This window comes from Apium graveolens, chromosome 6 (assembly GCF_009905375.1).
Source record: "Apium graveolens cultivar Ventura chromosome 6, ASM990537v1, whole genome shotgun sequence".
Lineage (NCBI taxonomy): Eukaryota > Viridiplantae > Streptophyta > Magnoliopsida > Apiales > Apiaceae > Apium > Apium graveolens.
In genome coordinates, this window is record NC_133652.1 from 292,420,874 (window position 1) to 292,440,732 (window position 19,859).

The 19,859-nt window shown below is 33.3% G+C and overlaps 1 protein-coding gene and 1 pseudogene across 3 annotated transcripts; one reads left to right on the plus strand and one right to left on the minus strand.

The window, feature by feature from the left end:
• The first annotated feature begins 533 nt into the window (after nucleotides 1-533).
• Nucleotides 534-2,102, plus strand: LOC141663823 (CENP-B homolog protein 2-like; annotated as a pseudogene).
• A 9,498-nt stretch (nucleotides 2,103-11,600) lies between these two features.
• On the minus strand, nucleotides 11,601-17,491 carry LOC141668275 (uncharacterized). 3 transcript variants are annotated; one of them, XM_074475086.1, is made up of 3 exons: nucleotides 16,178-17,491; nucleotides 13,424-13,464; nucleotides 11,601-12,656 (listed from the first exon to the last, which is right to left on the minus strand). In XM_074475086.1, exon 1 carries the CDS (start codon nucleotides 17,399-17,401, stop codon nucleotides 16,184-16,186), a length of 1,218 nt encoding a protein of 405 aa, XP_074331187.1. In that variant the 5' UTR covers nucleotides 17,402-17,491; the 3' UTR covers nucleotides 11,601-12,656; nucleotides 13,424-13,464; nucleotides 16,178-16,183. The 3 variants fall into 3 exon arrangements, with proteins under 3 accessions (XP_074331187.1, XP_074331185.1, XP_074331184.1); XM_074475084.1 differs by lacking the exon at nucleotides 11,601-12,656 and having other exon boundaries at nucleotides 13,067-13,464; XM_074475083.1 differs by lacking the exons at nucleotides 11,601-12,656; nucleotides 13,424-13,464 and adding an exon at nucleotides 13,479-14,388.
• Between the last annotated feature and the right edge of the window lie 2,368 nt (nucleotides 17,492-19,859).

Consider the following 19,859-nt stretch of genomic DNA (forward strand, 5'->3'; position numbering starts at 1 on the left):
AAATTAACTCTCTTGTGCCAATTATATATAGGATATAATTTTGGAAACTCTTTCCAAGATTGAGAAACTGAGAATATACAGTAAAACCTCTATAAATTAATATAGTTGGGACCGGAGAATTCTATTAATTTAGAGAGGTATTAATTAATCGATAAATTAATAATTATTAATTTATAGAGAATTTTCGGTAGCAAACAAAATTAACTTTTGATTAAATTTTTATTCACATAAATTTAAATAAAATGAATTGTACAATTTATATTTTATACTTAATTCAATTAATTCAATGTATATGAATTTAGAAAGTCAATGTAATGTACAATATATTAGATTCAAAGTCCATGTAGTGTATAAGTTAAATTCATTGTATTTTACATAGAAAATATTCAATGTATATTAGGAAAATTCAAAGTACATGAATTAATTTAATTCATTGTATTTTACATAGAAAGTATTCAATGTATGTGTAGTCATAAAATATATTATATATACTGTATATACTAGATTGGGGGAAAAATTATACTAACAAAACAATGGCTTCTCATCTAAAAGGTGTCACAAAATCAACAATGACAGATGAAGCAAGAAAAGCATTATGTGAATATAAAAGAGAAAATTCATCATGCACTCAAAAAGATCTCCAGTTGTGGCTCGAGAATAAGTTTCATCTAAAAGTTAGTCAAGGTACAATATCAAATACACTGAAAAGGTCAGCAGACTATCTTGCAGCTAATTACTTGGAGAAAAGAAAAGATATTAAGCGACATAAACCAGCAAAATATCCAGATATGGAGAAGGTTCTCTATGAATGGTTTCTCCAGTACCAAGATCGTGTTAATATGACAGGAGAGCTAATTTTAGAGAAGGCAAAAGAGACCATGAAAATTTTATACCCTCAACAAGATCAGGAGCACACTTTTTCTCAAGGTTGGCTTGAGAAATTCAAGTTAAGACATGGTATTAAGTCATTTCGTCGCTTTGGAGAAAGTGGTTCTGTTGATGTATAGGACATGGAGAAGAAACTGGAGTCCATAAGGGAAAAAATAAACCAGTTCCCTACGAAAGATATTTTTAACATGGACGAAACTGGTTTGTTTTACAGGTTACAAGCTGATCACTCTCTTGCTACGAAACAACTTGAAGGAAGAAAACAAGACAAAGAAAGGCTCACGGTTGTTATATGTTGCAATGAAGATGGCTCTGAAAAAATTCCTTTATGGATTATTGGAAAGTATGCAAAGCCACGGTGCTTCAAGAATGTTAACATGGGCAGCTTGAATTGTCATTATCGTGCAAACAAAAGAGCTTGGATGACTAGTGTACTTTTTGATGAATACATTCGTTGGTTTGATAGCCAAATGCAAGGCAGAAGAATTTTGTTTGTGGTAGATAACTGTCCAGCACATCCAAAAAATATTGAAGGACTACAAAATATTGAGTTGTACTTCTTGCCACCTAACATGACATCAAAAATCCAACCTTGTGATGCAGGAATTATAAGAGCTTTCAAGATGCACTATCGCAGGAGATTTTATCGTGGGTTATTAGAATGTTATGAGTTGGGACAATCTGATCCAGGAAAGATTAATGTTTTGGATGCTATCAATTATGCAGTCACGACGTGGACGACAAATGTAAAACAAGAGTCAATAGCAAGGTGCTTTCAACATTGCAAAATTCGTTTCATAGATGAACTTTCGAGCAATTTAAATGAACATACAACTCCGGAAGAATACATTCATGAACTTGAGGTGATGATTAAGGATCTAGGTTATCGTAATAAAATGGATGTTAATAACTTCTTAGATTATCCGGGTGAAAATGAATCATGTTCCGAGGTCCAGAGTATAGAAGAGATTGCAAACACCATCCTTGAAAATAGTGTTGAAGATGATCTTGAAGACGATACAACACCGTTGGAGCCGGTTACACGTAAAGAAACACTCAAGGCATCAAAAATGCTTAATAACTTTTTGATGCAACATGAAAGCACCACACCCGAGCTTTTGGATGCAATAAGGAAAATTAGGGATGAGCTTCATGTTGATTTAAATTATATGAAAAAGCAAACTACAATTGAATCATATTTTACAAAGATGTAATAGCTATATTTTTATGAATATAAGGGAATTATTAATTTATAGTTTTATTGGGACCATATTTTTATACAGGGTTTTCAAAAAAATTATTATCTTATTATCATATCGAAATTGATCATTTTTTGAACTGGCCCAAGTCGGGACCGGACAAAATTATTAATTTAGAGAGATTATTAATTAATCGAGTATTAATTTACAGAGGTTTTACTGTAACTTAGTACCCAAGCAATATTATAGCCAAGTTTTTTTCTACTTTATTATATAGTCAGGTTTTGATTTAGTAAATCAATAGATTGAACTTTAAATTTGTTTGTTTTCAAATTTATGTTATTTCATCTTTGTTAATACAAACCAAAGCCTTAAACTAAAAAAATAATTGAAATAAAATGTGAATAGCACATTCGCTCTTGGTTAACTCCTACCAAACAGAGTTTTTACTAAGTGTGTTTACATATATAGATATGGGTTTTATTCGCTGACAATCGTGTGTCAGGGAACAAACAGTTAACCAACACATTATGTCCTGGACTTTGGATCATGGATCCAACGGCCAGTATTTTAAAAAAATCCCCCTGTCCGCGCTTATTATCCACAGAAAGGAGACCCAGGACCATGTATGCAAACCCCTAAGCAAGCGGAGGTGTCCAATATACCTCGGGTGCACCACATTCGTACTACTGTTGGTGTGTATTTTTAGAAGTTCGTTTTCAGGGAAGGACTAATATCAACAGCAATTTCAAGTCTTTTATCTCTTACAGTTCAAAAGTGTGGAGAATAATTTTATGGGTGTTTTAACTATCCACTTATTTAATCTAATAAACAAATAAAAGTTATATAAGATATATGAGAGAAACAATCCGAGAATAAGGGTTCTTTAATGGCTATCATGAATGTCTAGTTCGCGTCTCTTGTTTTGTTAAAAATAATCCTTCTAATATCTATAAAATCCTCTCCCAAGGTAGATTATAGTGCCTATAATTATCCCTTGAAAGCCACTTTCATGGTCCTACAAAGTACAATTAAAAACTATTAAAAATCAAGAATTACATGTTTCACAATTTGCATATTAATCTCCCGATTCAATACTTAAATTGTGTCTATCATATCATGTACTAGAATTACAACTCCTCTCCCGATTCATTATAATTCCTATAAATACAATCAAAGGTTCGCGACTCCCTCAATTGTGTTAAGCCCACAATGACAGATTAACAATCACAAGAAAATCACAATACAACTAAATAAACACAACAAGGCAAAGAATACTACCCAACTCTTGGATTAAGGGATTAGCTACTAATGATATATGAAAAAAAACAAATATATATTAAAAACCACAAATCATGAGTTGAGAATTTAAATACAGAGAATACAACTTGAAGAGTTCCTTTGAAATCTGGACGAATCCCTTCGCTCCTTCTCCCAATCTCGCTCTCTAGCTGCCTCTCTCCCTTCTCTCTCAAGAATAACGGATATGTCTATTCTATTCTCTAATACAATATGTTATGTTTCTTTCTATACAATATATAAAACCTAATATATATTAAAGAGTTTTTAATACTTTTCTCAAAATAAATTGGACTTTGATGTAAAATTTGTAGGCTGTCTTCCAGGCCTGATTCTGGGCTACTCCAGTAGGATTCTTGATATTGGACCACTTCTAAACTGTAGATAATTCTATTAGTTTCGCATGGGCTGCAAGATCTCCCAATTCTGATGTCTAGAACTCAAGTTACGGCCCAAATAGTGATGTATGCGCGTGCAGCCCAATAAATATGAATTTCCTTATGATTTAAATCCAAATAAGCCCAATTTCATATAAAGTTGGGAATTATTTATTTCCCGTCATAAAATAATAAACTCTAATCAATAATATCTAGTTAATGATATAATATTATAAATATGAGGATAAAATCCTTTAAAATATATATAAATATATACTCTATCAAATATCCCCACACTTAGTATTTTGCAGGTCCTCGTGCAAACTAATATAATAGATTATTAACTAGTACCACTTTCGTAATGTGATCACGATTGCATTTGGCATATGCAACAAACCTTTTAAACCCCAAGGTAGCCCTAGTGGACGAGTAAGGTCTCGTGAGGGCCTATAGTGAATGTACCCACAAAATCCATCTAACGCATGCAATATGTAACTACATGAATGCACCTAAATGATCGACAATACAACGGATCTCAAATATAAGAGTCTATGCCAAGTCAGATATAACCTTCAGAATTTACAACAAATTTAGACCCATCAAGCTCACACACAATATCACTATATAGTTAACACAGGTACAAAGTGTGCGTGTGTGCTTAGCTTAACAAAAAGCTCTCTAATGAACCAAGAACAAAGACATACAAGTTTCAACATGACAAGTCATGCGAGTTAATAGCTCCCAAGTTGAGAACTAGAATAGATCTTAAACACTTCGTTACTTAGCACTAGCCATCGTTCAAGTTTACCAAGGGATTTCCATGTCTTTCTTTATTTCTACCACACTACAACTATATGTACATATGAATTTTATTATTGTTCGGTCTAAGATTGGGTGGCTTCTCAGTGTAAGTGAGTTACGACCACCATAAGACTTTACAAGCTCGGTCTAAAGGTTGGGTGGCTCCTCAGTATAAGTGAGTTACGACCGCCAAATGACTTTGCAAACCATATTGTACACGCATAAATATTTAAGTGGCTTATTTATATGTGCAATGATCGAGATCCCTAAAGATTTATGCACTAATACCCATGTAGCGAGTGTTGGGTCAGCAATCCCAAACCATAAAAGGTTTTAGGTTACTAGGCACAAAGTCCCCTCAGACTTAATTACTCGAGTATTAATGAGTTCAACCTAGTCAATTATACCACATTTATTTATTTTTTTGCGTGTTATTTATTACTACGATCATACATATATTTTTTTTATTTTTTCAAAGACATTTACACCCCATAGCTTCCCCCAAACTTAAGCATTTGCGTACTAAGCTCAAAAGGGAATAGTCAAAATTCTAATCATCAACAAGCGACTACCCCTCTAGAAACAAACATATCTAAGTCTCAGCTCAAGAGCATAATAATCATGTATTAAAAAATAAGCTTTGCACTAGTGACACTACGCATGTAACATCATTAAAATGTGATTTTACCAAGAATTATTCAAAAAAAAGCTACAAATATTATCATCATCGGTCAGTGACTTGAACTACTACCAATATGAGATCATGATATGATATGCAATGGAATGCAACTAACACATATTTAAATATATGATACAATGCAATCTATATGTATTATCTTACAAGGCTAGAATTATTTTTTAAATTTTTAAAATTTTCAATTTTTTTTGTTTTTTATATATAACACTATAACACAATTTGAGCTCACCCCACACTTAAATGGGTCAATATCCTCAATGATACAACAAATAATAATTCTACAATATAAAAGAATAAAAAAAGTACTCCCCTATGCATATGCTTGAAGTGTCGTTATCCATAACAAGCTTGATTGAATTTATGCCATCGTAGCGCTTGTTTTGTTGATGTAGTTGTGCTGCATGAGCATGCGAATTAACTGCAGAAGCATGTCAATCCAATGCGTGATCATGTTAAACCCTTCATTCTTATTCAAAATCGTTCTTAATACCTGAATCCCTTCAAACAAACACATCAAGGCAACTTGTGGGAGTAAAAAAACTAATATTATAATATTGGGTTGCCTCCCAAGAAGCGCTTCTTTAATGTCATTAGCTTGACGTGTACATACAACCAACATTATCAATGTGGTGAAAAAGCAAATAAATGCACATATCTACGAATCAGTATTAGAATTATGATGTGAAAATATATCTTAGATCCATAAAAATATAAGAAACTTTTTATGATCCACACTTTTTCAAGAGACTTAGAAAAATCAAGGTAGCTAGAAAAGTCGTCAGAATAATCATCATAAATACGACTCATAAATTCCTTCCAAATTGGATCCCTATATTCCAAAGAAAGACTTTCAATTTCATCAATCTTAAATCCCTCCTCAATTTTAATTGGACACTCATCAATTTTATCTCGTCAAACAATTTATTGAGCTCAACAACATTCTCTAAATTGGTAGAATTTCAATTGCATCCAAATTATCGTTATCACACATGGGACTATCATTAACTAAATCAGTGGACTCATCAGACACAAAATTATCATCAACTGCTAAACAAGAATCATGGATCGTTGGAAAATTGACACAAGGAGGAACTTGAAGACAACCATCATGCATCACAAGTTGAACTTCCTTAATAAATCTATTCCTTTTAGCATTCTCCTCGTACCAACCTATTGATTCTAATTCACATGAAATATCACCTTTATTAGAAATCTCAAAATTAGAGTCATCAAAGTACTTAAGAAGTCCCAAAGAAAGTAAAGAAGGATTAGAATGACTAAAACTCTCATCAACACTATTGCATACATATGAATCATCATGGTATTGATTATCAAAAAAATAAGAAACATCTGTGCTAGGAGAGTATTGAGCATAATATGAGTTGTAACAATCAAACGAGTTCACCTGATACGCATTAAAATTCTGAAAAGAATTAAAATTTTGATATTGTTCTTGATTGCTGATGAAGTCTTGAGTATTATCCCAACCAAAATTATTGTACATGTTGTCTCCCAAACTCAAAATTGTTCGTTATCTACCTCAAAGAAACCTGTAGACACATCAAAGAAAAATAAAAAGAAGGAAAAAAAATATATATACAAAAAGAAAATCCAAACTACAATAAACAATTAACTAAAAATCAATATTGTTGTCTTCCCCGGCAGCGACGCCAATTTGTTGATGTGAATTTTTAGAAGTTCGTTCTCAGGTAAGGACTAATATCAACACCAATTTCAAGTATTTTAACTCTTACAGTTCAGAAGTGTGGAGAATAATTTTATGGGTGTTTTAACTATCCACTTATTTAATCTAATAAACAAATAAAAGTTATATAAGATATATGAGAGAAACAATCCAAGAATAAGGGTTCTTCAATGGCTATCATGAATGTCTAGTTCGCGTCTCTTGTTTTGTTAAAAATAATCCTTCTAATATTTATAAAATCATCTCCCAAGGTAGATTATAGTTCCTACAATTATTCCTTGAAAGCCACTCTCATGGTCCTACAAAGTACAATTATAGACTATTAAAAAATAAGGATTACATGTTTCACAATTGGCATATTAATCTCCCGATTCAATACTTAAATTGTGTTTATCCTATCATGTACTAGATCATAACTCCTCTCCCGATTTGTTATAATTCCTATAAATACAATCAAAGGTTCCAACTCCCTCAATTGTGTTAAACCCTCAATGACAGATTAACAATCACAAGAAAATCACAATACAACTAAATAAACACAATAAGCCAAAGAATACTACCCAACTCTTGGATCAAGGATTAACTACTCATGATATATGAAGAAAACAAATATATATTAAAATCACAAATCATGAGTTGAGAATTTGAATACAGAGAATACAACTTGAAGAGTTTCTTTGAAATCTGGACTAATCCCTTCGCTCATTCTCCCAATCTCGCTCTCTAGCTGTCTTTCTCCCTTCTCTCTCAAGAATAATGGATATGTCTATTCTATTCTCTAATAAAATATGTTATGATTCTTTCTATACAATATATAAAACCTAATATATATTAAAGAGTTTTTAATGCTTTTCTTAAAATAAATTGGACTTTGATGTAAAATTCGTAGGCTGTCTTCCAGGCCTGATTCTGGGCTTCTCCAGTTAGATTCTTGATGTTGGACCACTTCAAAACTGTAGATAATTCTTTTAGTTTCGCATGGGCTGTAAGATCGCCCAATTCTGATGTCTAGAACTCAAGTTACGGCCCAAACAGTGATGTATGCGCTTGCAGCCCAATAAATCCGAATTTCCTTATGATTTAAGTCCAAATAAGCCCAATTTCATATAAAGTTGGGAATTCTTTAATTCCTGTCATAAAACAATAAACTCTAGTTAATAATACTCCCTCCATCCCTTTCGATTGTTTACATTTTTTAGAGAGTGTTCGACACGCATTTTAAGGTGCATATAAAGTATGATTCTGTAACTTTTTTTTACAATTTTCTTTTTCTGAATGAAAGTTGAATGTTTTAATTTTTATTCAGAAAAACAAAATTGTAAAAAAAAGTTACAGAACTATATTTTATATGCACCTTAAAATGCGTATCGGAGACTCTCTAAAAAATGTAAACAATTGAAAGGGACGGAGGGAGTATCTAATTAATGATATAATATTATAAATATGAGGATAAAATCCTTTAAAATATATATAAATATATACTCTGTCAACTACTAGTAGGAAACAGAACATAACCAACAACCATGAGCAAGTATACATGTGTGTGGATAGCAATCCTCCTCCGGATCAGGACCCAGATCAGCCTTCCCATATCTCTGATACAACCATGTGTACTTTATGCCGCATCTGTCATATGCCAACTTCATCTCCTCTTCATCCAAATCCTCAAACCAATGGTTCGCAAAGTACCCCACACCACTATCAAGAACGTCACCAACTATCGGACGTCCAGCAATTGGTAAACCCAAGATATAGCTAACATCCTCCAAGATCACTGTCATTTCCCCATGGCTCATGAAGAAGGTGTTGGTCTCCGGGCGCTACCTCTCCACAAGTGTCGTGACTAGCCTTGCATCATTCTGCAACACCACACTCGGATTTGAAAACACACCAAAACCAAGGTTACGCAACAAGTCCTTTTGAGCATCAGACAAAACCCAACTACGCATGTTCATGTTCCCACAATAACACTCCAAAGGACCACGCTGATGCCCCTCCCAAACCTCCGAACTTACATGATACTCGTTATCAAAGATAACGGTATGACTAACTGGACCCAGCAATATGTTATTCATCCTGAAACAATAAACATGAAAACAATTCAATAAACATAAAAACAGTTCAATAATCCACAAAATTTTATGTATAAGCTATTTCAATCATATAAACACAACGATGAATACAAATTCAAAACCGCAATGCAAAAACTCTAACTCTAGAAATCTCAAACAATATCATACACCAATTTCACAAATTCAATACCGCAATGCAAAAAATTTATACTCGCAACATCCACTCGCAAATATCAAACTCGCAACATCAACACGCTTATTCTCTGATAGCAATATAGTCCAAGATTGCACTTTTTTATCAACAACATTTTGGTTATCAAGAAAGCCTTCAGTCACATGACTATTTTCCTCACTTTAATTCATGTACACTTGCGCTCTCTAACACTTCAACACATGAAATAGAGGACAGGAATACACGATCATATAGTACACGATCAAAACATATACACGAACATAAGTATATAAATTTTCCTTATTCATACCACAACATCCACTCGCAACATTCAAAATATATACACGATCAAAATTTAAATTACACGATCATATACATACTTAAACTCGAATGATGTCATATATATACAATCATATATACACTTAAACACGATCAAAATTCAAAATTCAAAAACACAGTCAAGATCACAGTCGAATATATACATAATCATATAATCAGACATACAATTAAACTCGAACGCTGGGAAATCATACATAATAATACTCGAACCCTAGGAATCTGAAAAAACACAGAAATTTGTATGTAGAACGAACATTAATCGCTGTGAAATCGAAGGAAAAGTGAAGAAGAACAAGACTCGATGTTGATCGCCTTCAAATCGCCCCTAAATCGCCTCTAATCGCTGTGTATATAATATTTTAGGTCAAAACTGCTAAACGGGTCGTTTCAACTTGTTAAATCTGTTTCAAAAAAAAAAAAATTAAAAAAATGAAAAAAGAATATGTATTTGATTTCTTTCTTGCTGCAAACTGTATTTTCAAATTGTAAGAAAAACTTTAAAAATAATTTTGTTAATTATATATGTATATTATACGTAGAATAATATTTAGTTTCAATAGTATATAATTTTTGGACTAGGATGAATAATTTAATGTCTTGGACAAAAAATAAATTTAAATCCAACTATAATAATTATAATTTTATTTATATATTTTAAAAATCATGTTAACCACTAACTCGATGTGACTAATCATAATTAAAATTTATTTGTGAATTCTAACTTTTTCTAAAAATATTTGTCATAGTATACACTTCACAACTATATGCAATTTTTGTATTCCACTTACAATCTAAAGCAATCTAATGCAACTTTTTAATTGCTTTTTAATAAAAATAATTGCAATTATTTTTGCTTGAATTTAGTGGAAAATGGTATTGTTACATAGAATAAAATAAAGCAGTTTTTGCAAAAAGATAATTAGAAAACATGATTTTCTTATATATGCAGCTGTATTTGCTAGAAATTTTATATAAAGTTGAACTTTTTCGGTCTCATTTAATATCACTCTCGTCCGATGAGACTCGCTCGATTTCATATTAATAATTTACTTTGTAAACTTCACACATATTACGAATTGAAAAATAGTCACGAATTGAAAAATAGTCGGTCTTTTTTCTACTTTCACACAATAATACAACTTAATTTTTAGATATTAGAACAACTCTAACCAACACTTTATAGTGTAAAACTTACTTCAATCCAACATGGTGTTAAATTACACCAAATAAATAGTGTTACACCAAATTTGGTGTCAAAATACTTGCAATTTTTACACTGAATTTAACCTTATTCAGAATTCCTACTATACCATTATCTTTGTCGATAAAAAACAAATCTCATTTATATTCTATTATATTTAATGAAAAATTTACTTTTGAAAAAGTAAGTATATAATATCACTATTCACATTGTAAATTATAGTATCAATGGGTTGGAATAATGGTATTATTTTGACACTATTTTAGTATCAAAGTAACATTATTTTGATGTTATGAGTTCGAGATGATCTTATATTTCATTAATGGATGTATACATATTTTGAGATTGGAAATGATCTTATATTTCGAGAGATAAATAAATATATTATATACACACAAAAGTCATTAAATAATTGATTTTCTATAGATGAGCCACAAACCGAGTCAGGGGTGGTGGCCCTAGATATCACTTTGTGGTTAAAAATGACCCTAAATGTCACTTCAAAATGTACATCGTATTACGTTTATGCCAAAGACCTAAAACGGTATTTCGTGTAACATTTTGGCATTTTAAATTTTTTTATGCGCAAAACGGTATATAAAGTAAAGTTTTGGTACACAACGCTATATGATGTATCGTTGTGAGCCAAAACGTTATTTCAACTAATATTTTGCACATTATAAAAAAATTAAAAAAAAATAAAGTACCAAAAACGGTACACTACGTACCGTTTTACATTTTTAAAAAAAAATACAAAACGTAAGACGAAGTACCGTTATGAAGTGATATTTTGGGCCATTATTTTCAAAAGTGAGATTTTGGGCCATCTATCACTCAGAAATGACATTTTGGTCCATGGTTCCCGAGCGAGGGCCAGGTTTGAATCCATATCGAAAAAGATCGAATCTACGTACCAATTTCTAGCAGTGAAGCTAGTATGATATTCACGTGCCCTATAACACAAATGGAACTAAGTTTACATCTTGTAAGTTGGAGCTAATAGAGTTGGTGTAGAAATCTCCATTACTAGGGGCGCCATCAAGGAAATCGAATCATATCAGATCGACAAGTAAACTGAATCCTATTAAATCGATACAATCATACATTGGAAACTGCCTGTACTGCCTCCCAGATTAGCTCTTCTCTCTTTGTACAGCTTTTTCACTTCGTTGCTTAGCAGCAGCACTTAAAGGTAACCAGAAATTATTTGTACAAAACATATGAATAAATGTGACATCTAAGCGGCCAGAAAACATCCACATTGACCGCCAGACCATGAGCATACTCAGGATCTACATCCTTATAAATTTATAAACAAGTTATAATTTTCGGAAGAAAAAACCTGGAACAAACTTAGTTTACGAGTTTTCTTTCCAAAGTTGGGACATGAAATAAATCAACTTGCTTCGACTAATATGGTACCTGGTTCTCCCAATCGCACATGCTTCACACCATTCAATAGCAATCTCATTATTCACAACTCAAACCTTAATAACTCGGTCCAAATTTGGGAATATACGAATCTATAGAGCAATGGTTAGCTGCAAAAGTGTGTATACTTACATTCTTAGATATAAAATTTTAGAAAGTCCTAAACTCACAACCATGAGACAACAACTCGCTTAACTGCATGAGCAATTAAATACAGAGTACCTTGTAACACCAAAAAGGCAAAAACAATCAACTGCTAGATTCAACTCACCATTGGATTGAGCATCAACTAAGTATCTGAATATATATAGCACAGAGTTGTTATAATTTTAACCCGAATGAACTTTAGAAACAAATTGTGTGAATGCAAAATTTAATGCTGTAATATTCTTTGAAGTGAACTGTTTGTAAAGCTTTCTTTACTGCAAAACTAATCCCAGTAATATCTGAACTGCTACAACATAAATATTATAACCTGCCAATATCAGACTCAAACAATAATGGATCAAAAAGTAACAAAAAAGGCATATTAAGTGACGGATAAGAGAGTGAAGGAGAGTACAATGATGCAAAAGGAGGGTTAAGGATGTCGACAGTGAGAGTACTCACTGCTCAGTGCAGTTCCAAACATACACCACCACCAAACTCTTAAATTTTGGTTCGAATCCATTAATTGCTACTAACCGTTTCCAAACCTTCCAAACATTTTCAGATTCAATTGATGGTTTTTCGGTTATAGTTTAATTCGGTTCTTTCAATTAAATAATCTTTTATTTTTAGTAAATACAATATAATAGCTAAAGAGTTGAAAATGATGCAACTAAACTTATAATAAGAATAAAAAATTTGAATTTTTAGTCCAGAATAGACCAACATAAGTGAATTCATATTGGTTTCATAGTTAAAACAATTAGTAGAATAAAAAATTCAAATATCAAAAATGGCCAAGCAAATAAAACACATAAGTGAAGAACAAACTAGGTTTGTCTTTGTTTTTCTAGATAGTGATGAAGTTAACCAAAACTGATGTCAATAAAAGTTGTTAGTAAGTAAATAAATAAAACTAAAGAAGAATAAAGGGCCTCCATTAGTTGTAAACTTATAATACTAAGTTAAAGCTCGATTTGCGAAATTTGTCCTAGAAAAATTCTCTATTAAATAAAAGAACCGAAGTATCTTCTAAAAAACTTGATTATGTGTGAAATTTGCGGGTGGTAATTTCTCATGTGCCTAAAAATGTACCTTTGGTCCCGCTTTGAAGAGCTGCATGAGCCCCCGCCAAACTGGAAAGAATATGTCAATGCTAATGGTTAGAGAGCATGTTATATAAGTACAATTGTGGGGGTTTGCAGGAAATTAAATTTTGAAAAAGAATGCCCATATGGGAAAAAGTGTAATTTCCTACATCGAATTCCGTATAACACACTGAGAGAAGGCCCTGCCTATTAGTTCATATGCACCAAGCATAGAAACCACAGGACCGGCGTTGGAGCTGGAACAGAGAAACAGTATTAGGCAAACTAGACTGAATAAGCATTTAACTTATTTCACTGGATAGTTAACGTAGTTAATAGGAAACATGAAGTTTGAAACAATAAAAAATGTGCACCAAGTAGAACACGGGTGACCACTCTTTCAAAGGAAATTGCCACTATGCTAATGGACAGACATCTGCTTGTTTAATCTACTCTACTTAATTGTTAGATTACTATTTTTCTTCTCTATGTTTTCCTCTCCTGTATGTAAATGATATATGTCTCCTTGGTCCTTACTACCCTTAGTAGTAAATAACATACATCTTCTACATTCAATAGAAAACAATAAAGAAAAAGAAATGGTAAATAACAATGAAATAGAGTAAAGCACACCGCAAACACATGCTCATAAGGATAGTGACAATTCCCTTTGAAAGAACAATTACAAGTGTTCTCCCACTAGGTGCACTGCACATCTTTTATTGCAAAATGCAGGCTTCCAGTTAACTATGCAACTACGCAGCAGACAAGTCAGATGCTTTTCCAGTCAAGTTTGTCTTGTTTTGTTGTTTTTCTGCTCCTCCAACATGTAGCATTGGTCCATCGGTCATGCGATTTCCATACTCAATGCAAATATACTCATAGGCAAGGGCCATCTGAGTGCTATACGGAATTTGTTGTAGGAAATTGCACTTTTCCTCATATGGGCATTCTTTTTCAAAAATAAATTTCCTGCAAAAACCCAAAACTATTTCTATATCATGCTCGTGAAACTTAACCATTAGCATTAATATATTATTTCCAATTTGGCGGGGGCTCGTGCAGCTCCTCAAAGTCATGACCAAAGGTACATTTATATTCACTAGAGAAAATACCACCAGCAAATTTTGCACAAAATCAAATTATTTAGAAGATACTTCCAATTCCTTTATTTAATAAATAGAGAATTTTCCTGGGATAAATTTCCCAAAAATCTAGCTTTGAACTTAGTATTACAATGTACAACTAACGGAGGCTCTTTGTTCTTCCAAGAAAAAAGATTAATCAAAACTAGGTTTAAAATAAGTTTTTATGTTTTGAATTACATGCATAAAATATGTACTACATATATACATGTTTTAGAGAGACATAAATCTAAATATTACAACAATGAATTTAGAAGACGGGTAAATACTTCCAGAGGAGAAGGTGTGCTGAGGAGAAGAGGAATGCTTTATAAAGCATGTGAGTTCATATGGATGCAATATACAGATAAAAAATGTATAAATTAAATGTTTTGAACCCTAATTTTTCGGTTCCGGGTCAGCACATGAGTCAGGTCCCGAGTAAAGCCGATGGACACCACAAACAAAAAATCGCTCTCCACTTATTCTACAATACTGACTGGTGAACTAGTCCTCGTGATTACCATAACAAAAAATCGCTACTCCACTTATTCTACAATACTGACTGGTCAACTAGTCCTCGTGATTACCATAACCATGCTGTTAACTTTAAAATATAATTGTGCTACAATCTTCCAGTAAAAATTAATTCTAAATGAGGATCTCATCATATTTTCTCTAAAGAAGCGTAAAATAATATACATCAAGGATCAAAATAAAACAAGTAAACTTCTGGATACTTTGGCTACAAGCCCACAATGACAGCAGGAGACAAGGAGCCAGTTAGAAATCCACGGTTATATGATGGAGGAAATCACAAAAGTAACCCAAAGCTATTGTAAGCAGGAAAATTATGGGGTGGGAATATTTTGGTTCCGATATATATTCTTTAATAAAGTCACTTGACTCTTGAGCAGCAGCAGAACAGTCACCTCAGTGCTACACTTTTTATCTAAATTTTTCTTTAATATGGGTAAAGCTCTTCAACAGCAGTGTTCCATGCAAAAGAAAAAAGTTTGTGCTCCAATTTCTTTTGAACCAAGTGTCCAACATGGATACATGTCCAAGTATCGAACTCAGCAATATTTTGAAAACATAACATGTTTTTGCCAAAATTACAGACTAAACCTACATGAGCATGAGCAAGTAGTATGTGATCTACGAAAAGTATCTAACAAGTTTGACTTGCACCCTAGGTATTAGAAATCACATACTAAATTTAAGAAAGAAAGGTCTGACGAATCTAGAAAAAATTTATGGTCATGAATAATGAAACACTGACAGAATTTGAGTAGTTCATTCCTAGGCACATAAACATTAAAGAATTAACTTTTATAGGTTCAAGTAGTCATGGAGTTTTTTACTACAGTTACTGATGAGCTAGGGTAGTTGACATAAGGACACCTAGATTCGAATATCAGTAAAATAATTTTTCATATGAAACATCATATAAGAAATAATACATAATACCAACACTAATTAACACAGTCTATAACAAATATACTAGAACAGAAGCATTCACTTACATGTATAACTTACAATCACATACAACCACCATCAATCCACAACTAAACATACAATTGATTTCTGAACAATACAGCGTTAACACAATTAAGGAATTCAGAGACAAACATAACCTGCTTTCATTTTGAAACCAAGAGAATCTCCGGTTTCTTAGCTTTACTCGGAGTATTAGCATTGGAAGAAGCTGAATTAACAGCTGCCAGTTGTGCAGATTCCCTTGCTCTCTTATCAAGTTGAATCAAACTCCTAGTCGCCAACAACGCCTGCGGAACCAACTCATGAGAAGCCCTAGCATACAAACTCCTAACCGCCACCGAAGCCGCGTCCTTAACCTCATTACTATTCATCGGCCCCATCAAACAATGTCCCAAAATCCTCAAAACCGGCTGCAAAAGCTCCCACGGAAGAGGAATCCTCGCCCCCTTCACCCCCACATCACAATCCCCATTCTCCCCATTCTCCGTAATCCTCAAATCCCCAATCCCCTCCCCAACCTCATCAATCTCCTCAACCCTAACCTCCTCCCCAAACACATTCCCAACCTCCTCATCAAACTCCGTCCTACACTCACAATCCTGCCCCGCCCAATCCGCCGCAATCCTACAAAAATCCAACTTCGACCACACCGGCATTTGTGATATCTGCTTATAATAACAATCCAACACAACCCCCACTATAAAAGCCCGTTTAGTCGACTTAACCGCCGTTTGTGGCTCCAACGGAGGACACAACACCCCACTCTTCCCCCCTAATTTATAACCCCCATTCACATTCGTATTCGTACCCGCATTTCCATTTAATTTAGCATTACTAACATTTCGCGGAGTGTGATACAACGAAGGCAAATTCAAATCAGGCAAATTAACAACAACAGCTTTACCATTACGAGCTTTTGTCTCGGAGGCATAAATCGAAAGCAACACAGCTTCAAAACCAGATAAAGAATTATTCGAATTAGAGTGAATACGAGAGAGATAAATACCCGATAGTACCGGAATGTAGGAGAGAACAACGAGACGGAGATCGGGATCAGCGGAGAGGAAAGTGTCGTAAAGCCAGTGACAAAGCGGGTCGGATCCTGACCCGGAAGAGGGGGAGGAGAGAGAGAGGGTAATTGAGGAGTAAGAGGAGTGAGAGAGGAGGAGAGAGCGAGCGGGGCGGTCGGTGTCGGCGAGGAGAGAGATGGAGGGGGAGAGAGATGGGGGGAGGAGAGAGATGAGGAGAGAGATGCGAGTGCGGGCTTTGGAGATTGATTCCCACCAGGATTGCATTGGGTCGGAGGTTGTGGAGGAGGAGGGGGAGGAGGTGGGTTGGGGTTGGGATTGGGGGATGTTCATTGTGAGGTGGGAGAGATCGAGAGAGATTTGAGAGAGAGAGATGGTGTGTTTGTTGGTAGATCTGTTGATTGTGAACAGTTTAGTGTCTTGACTTGCATTTGACAAGAACAAAGATAGTGAATTATGGTAAAGGTAAAATTGGGTAAAATTGGGTAGGGCTCCACCGTCCCTTTCAATATTTACATTTTTTAGAGAGTATTCGATACGCATTTTAATGTGCATATAAAAAGTAAAGTTTTGTAAAAAAATATTTACAATTTTGTTTTTCTGAATAAAAATTAAAACATTCAACTTTTATTCAGAAAAAGAAAATTGTAAAAATAAGTTACATAACTATACATTTTATGCACCTTAAAATGTGTGCCCGACACTTTCTCACAAATGTAAACAATTGGAAAGGACTGAGGGAGTATTATTTTTTGAATGAAATTATTTTTAGAGGGGTGTAATAATTGGGATTTTAAAGGATTTTTTGGATTTTAAAATTACAATTTAGATTTTAAAAAATTATTTAAAATTTTGATGTCATTCAGCAGAGAATGAAAAAAGTCTTTTAAAATTGGGGTATTCAATTTATATTTCAAAAAGTATTTGGTGGTATTTAATTTGAATTTTAAAAAATCCATTAAAATTTGGTGGTATTCAAAAATTCAGAGATTTTTTTGTGTTTTATAAAATTGTAGATTTTGATAAATTTGCTAGTGTATTTTATGTTTTAAGAAATAATCTTAGCAAAATTCAAGAGATTTTGATGAATTTATAGAATTCACTACTCAAATCAGTAAGACTCTACGAGATTTATTTAACAACCTCCGCTAAAAATCGTGTACAATTAGAATCATGTAAAATCAACAACAATCATTCAAAATCAATAAATTAGTATTATATATCTTGTAAAATCTGAATTGAATACACATCTTAGTACTTTTGAAATATATCAAATCTTTGAAGACATGTATTTTTTGTTGTATAAATTGGGAATCAAAAATATTCGGTAGAGGCGTTGTTTAGGATTTATCGGATGATTGAATTAATCAAAATGTGTATTCGGGTTATTAATCAGAATTAAACTAATAATTTTTAATAGATTTTATAGATTTTTAACTGATTAACCCGATTTTTGACTGATTTCACTAACTTGATCAATTTTTGCATAATCGTCGATTAGTCTAGATATACAATTAATAGCCAATTTACTTTTAGAATGGGCCATTATAGGCAAGAAGTGTTTTTGATTAGAGACTTATCTACAAGGCCTTCCAACCAAATGTGAAATGTTAGCATAAAATGTAAAGTTGATCTGCATCCGAACTTGGTGAAGAGGGCTAGCTTAATCTGCATGTGTATCCTTTGTCAAAATGCAGAAAACATGGTTTCACATAGCAGTAGCAGTAAGCAAGGGGATGAACATGAACAATCAATTGAAGACATTACAGTTAAACCTCTTTGAGTTGGGGCCGAGAAAAAATATTACTTTAGCGAGTTTATTACTTTATCGGGAATAAAAATATACCATGTCTATTATGTTGGAACCAGAGAAAAATATTAATTTAGCGAGTTTATTATTTTATCGATTATTACTTCATCGAGGTTCGACTGTACTGCAGTAACAAACAGTGTTGTCTTTTGTTTGCTATCATTTCTTGAATGCAACCTTCATGGAATAAGATTGCAAGAGACATGTGTAGTCAAGTTCTTTTATTTTTCTTAGATTTTAAGTCGAAAATAGTATTGAAATGTTTTTCGTTTTTCTGCTAAATGTTTTGCTATGTCTTGCAATGTACTGTTTGCGATTGTTTGATGTTTAATGAAGCTGCCTCTACTGCTCTACATCTTCATTTCTGTAATATATTGACTGCATAGCCCCTAAGCCCCCTCCTCCCCTTTCGCGCTGGCTGGTGCACATACATGTTAAGGCTATCTTCACCAACAATCTTCTCATAATTCCATTTACAGATGATGTCCTGTACTGAAACAAGAATGGAATTCAAGGATGTAGGAGATGGAAAATTGATGCCAGTATGTAATATATACAAGAGAATTAGAACGCTTTACATTAATGTAAAGAGATGAAAATGAATCTGCAGTTTACACTTTTTTCTCAAAATTGAGAAGAAACGAACAGGCAACAAAAGACCAGTAATCTACCACGGTCAGTAAGATCATGTGAAGGGCCTTCCTCTAAAACCGTCTGTAACACCTTGAGGTTTTAGAGGAAGGTCATTTCCATGATCTTATATTGATATTCTAACAAGGCTAATTCTGATGATTTGGTGGAAGTGGTTAATTATGATGATGTGGTGAAAGCGCGAGTTATTGAACAGATGTTTATGATGATGTGGTGAAAGCGCGAGTTGTTGAACAGATGTTTATAAGACGACAAATATTGGATTTATAGAAACAAGAAAAATAGCAGTAGCAACTTCTTGTGGTGATAATTTTGTATTCACTGCAAGAG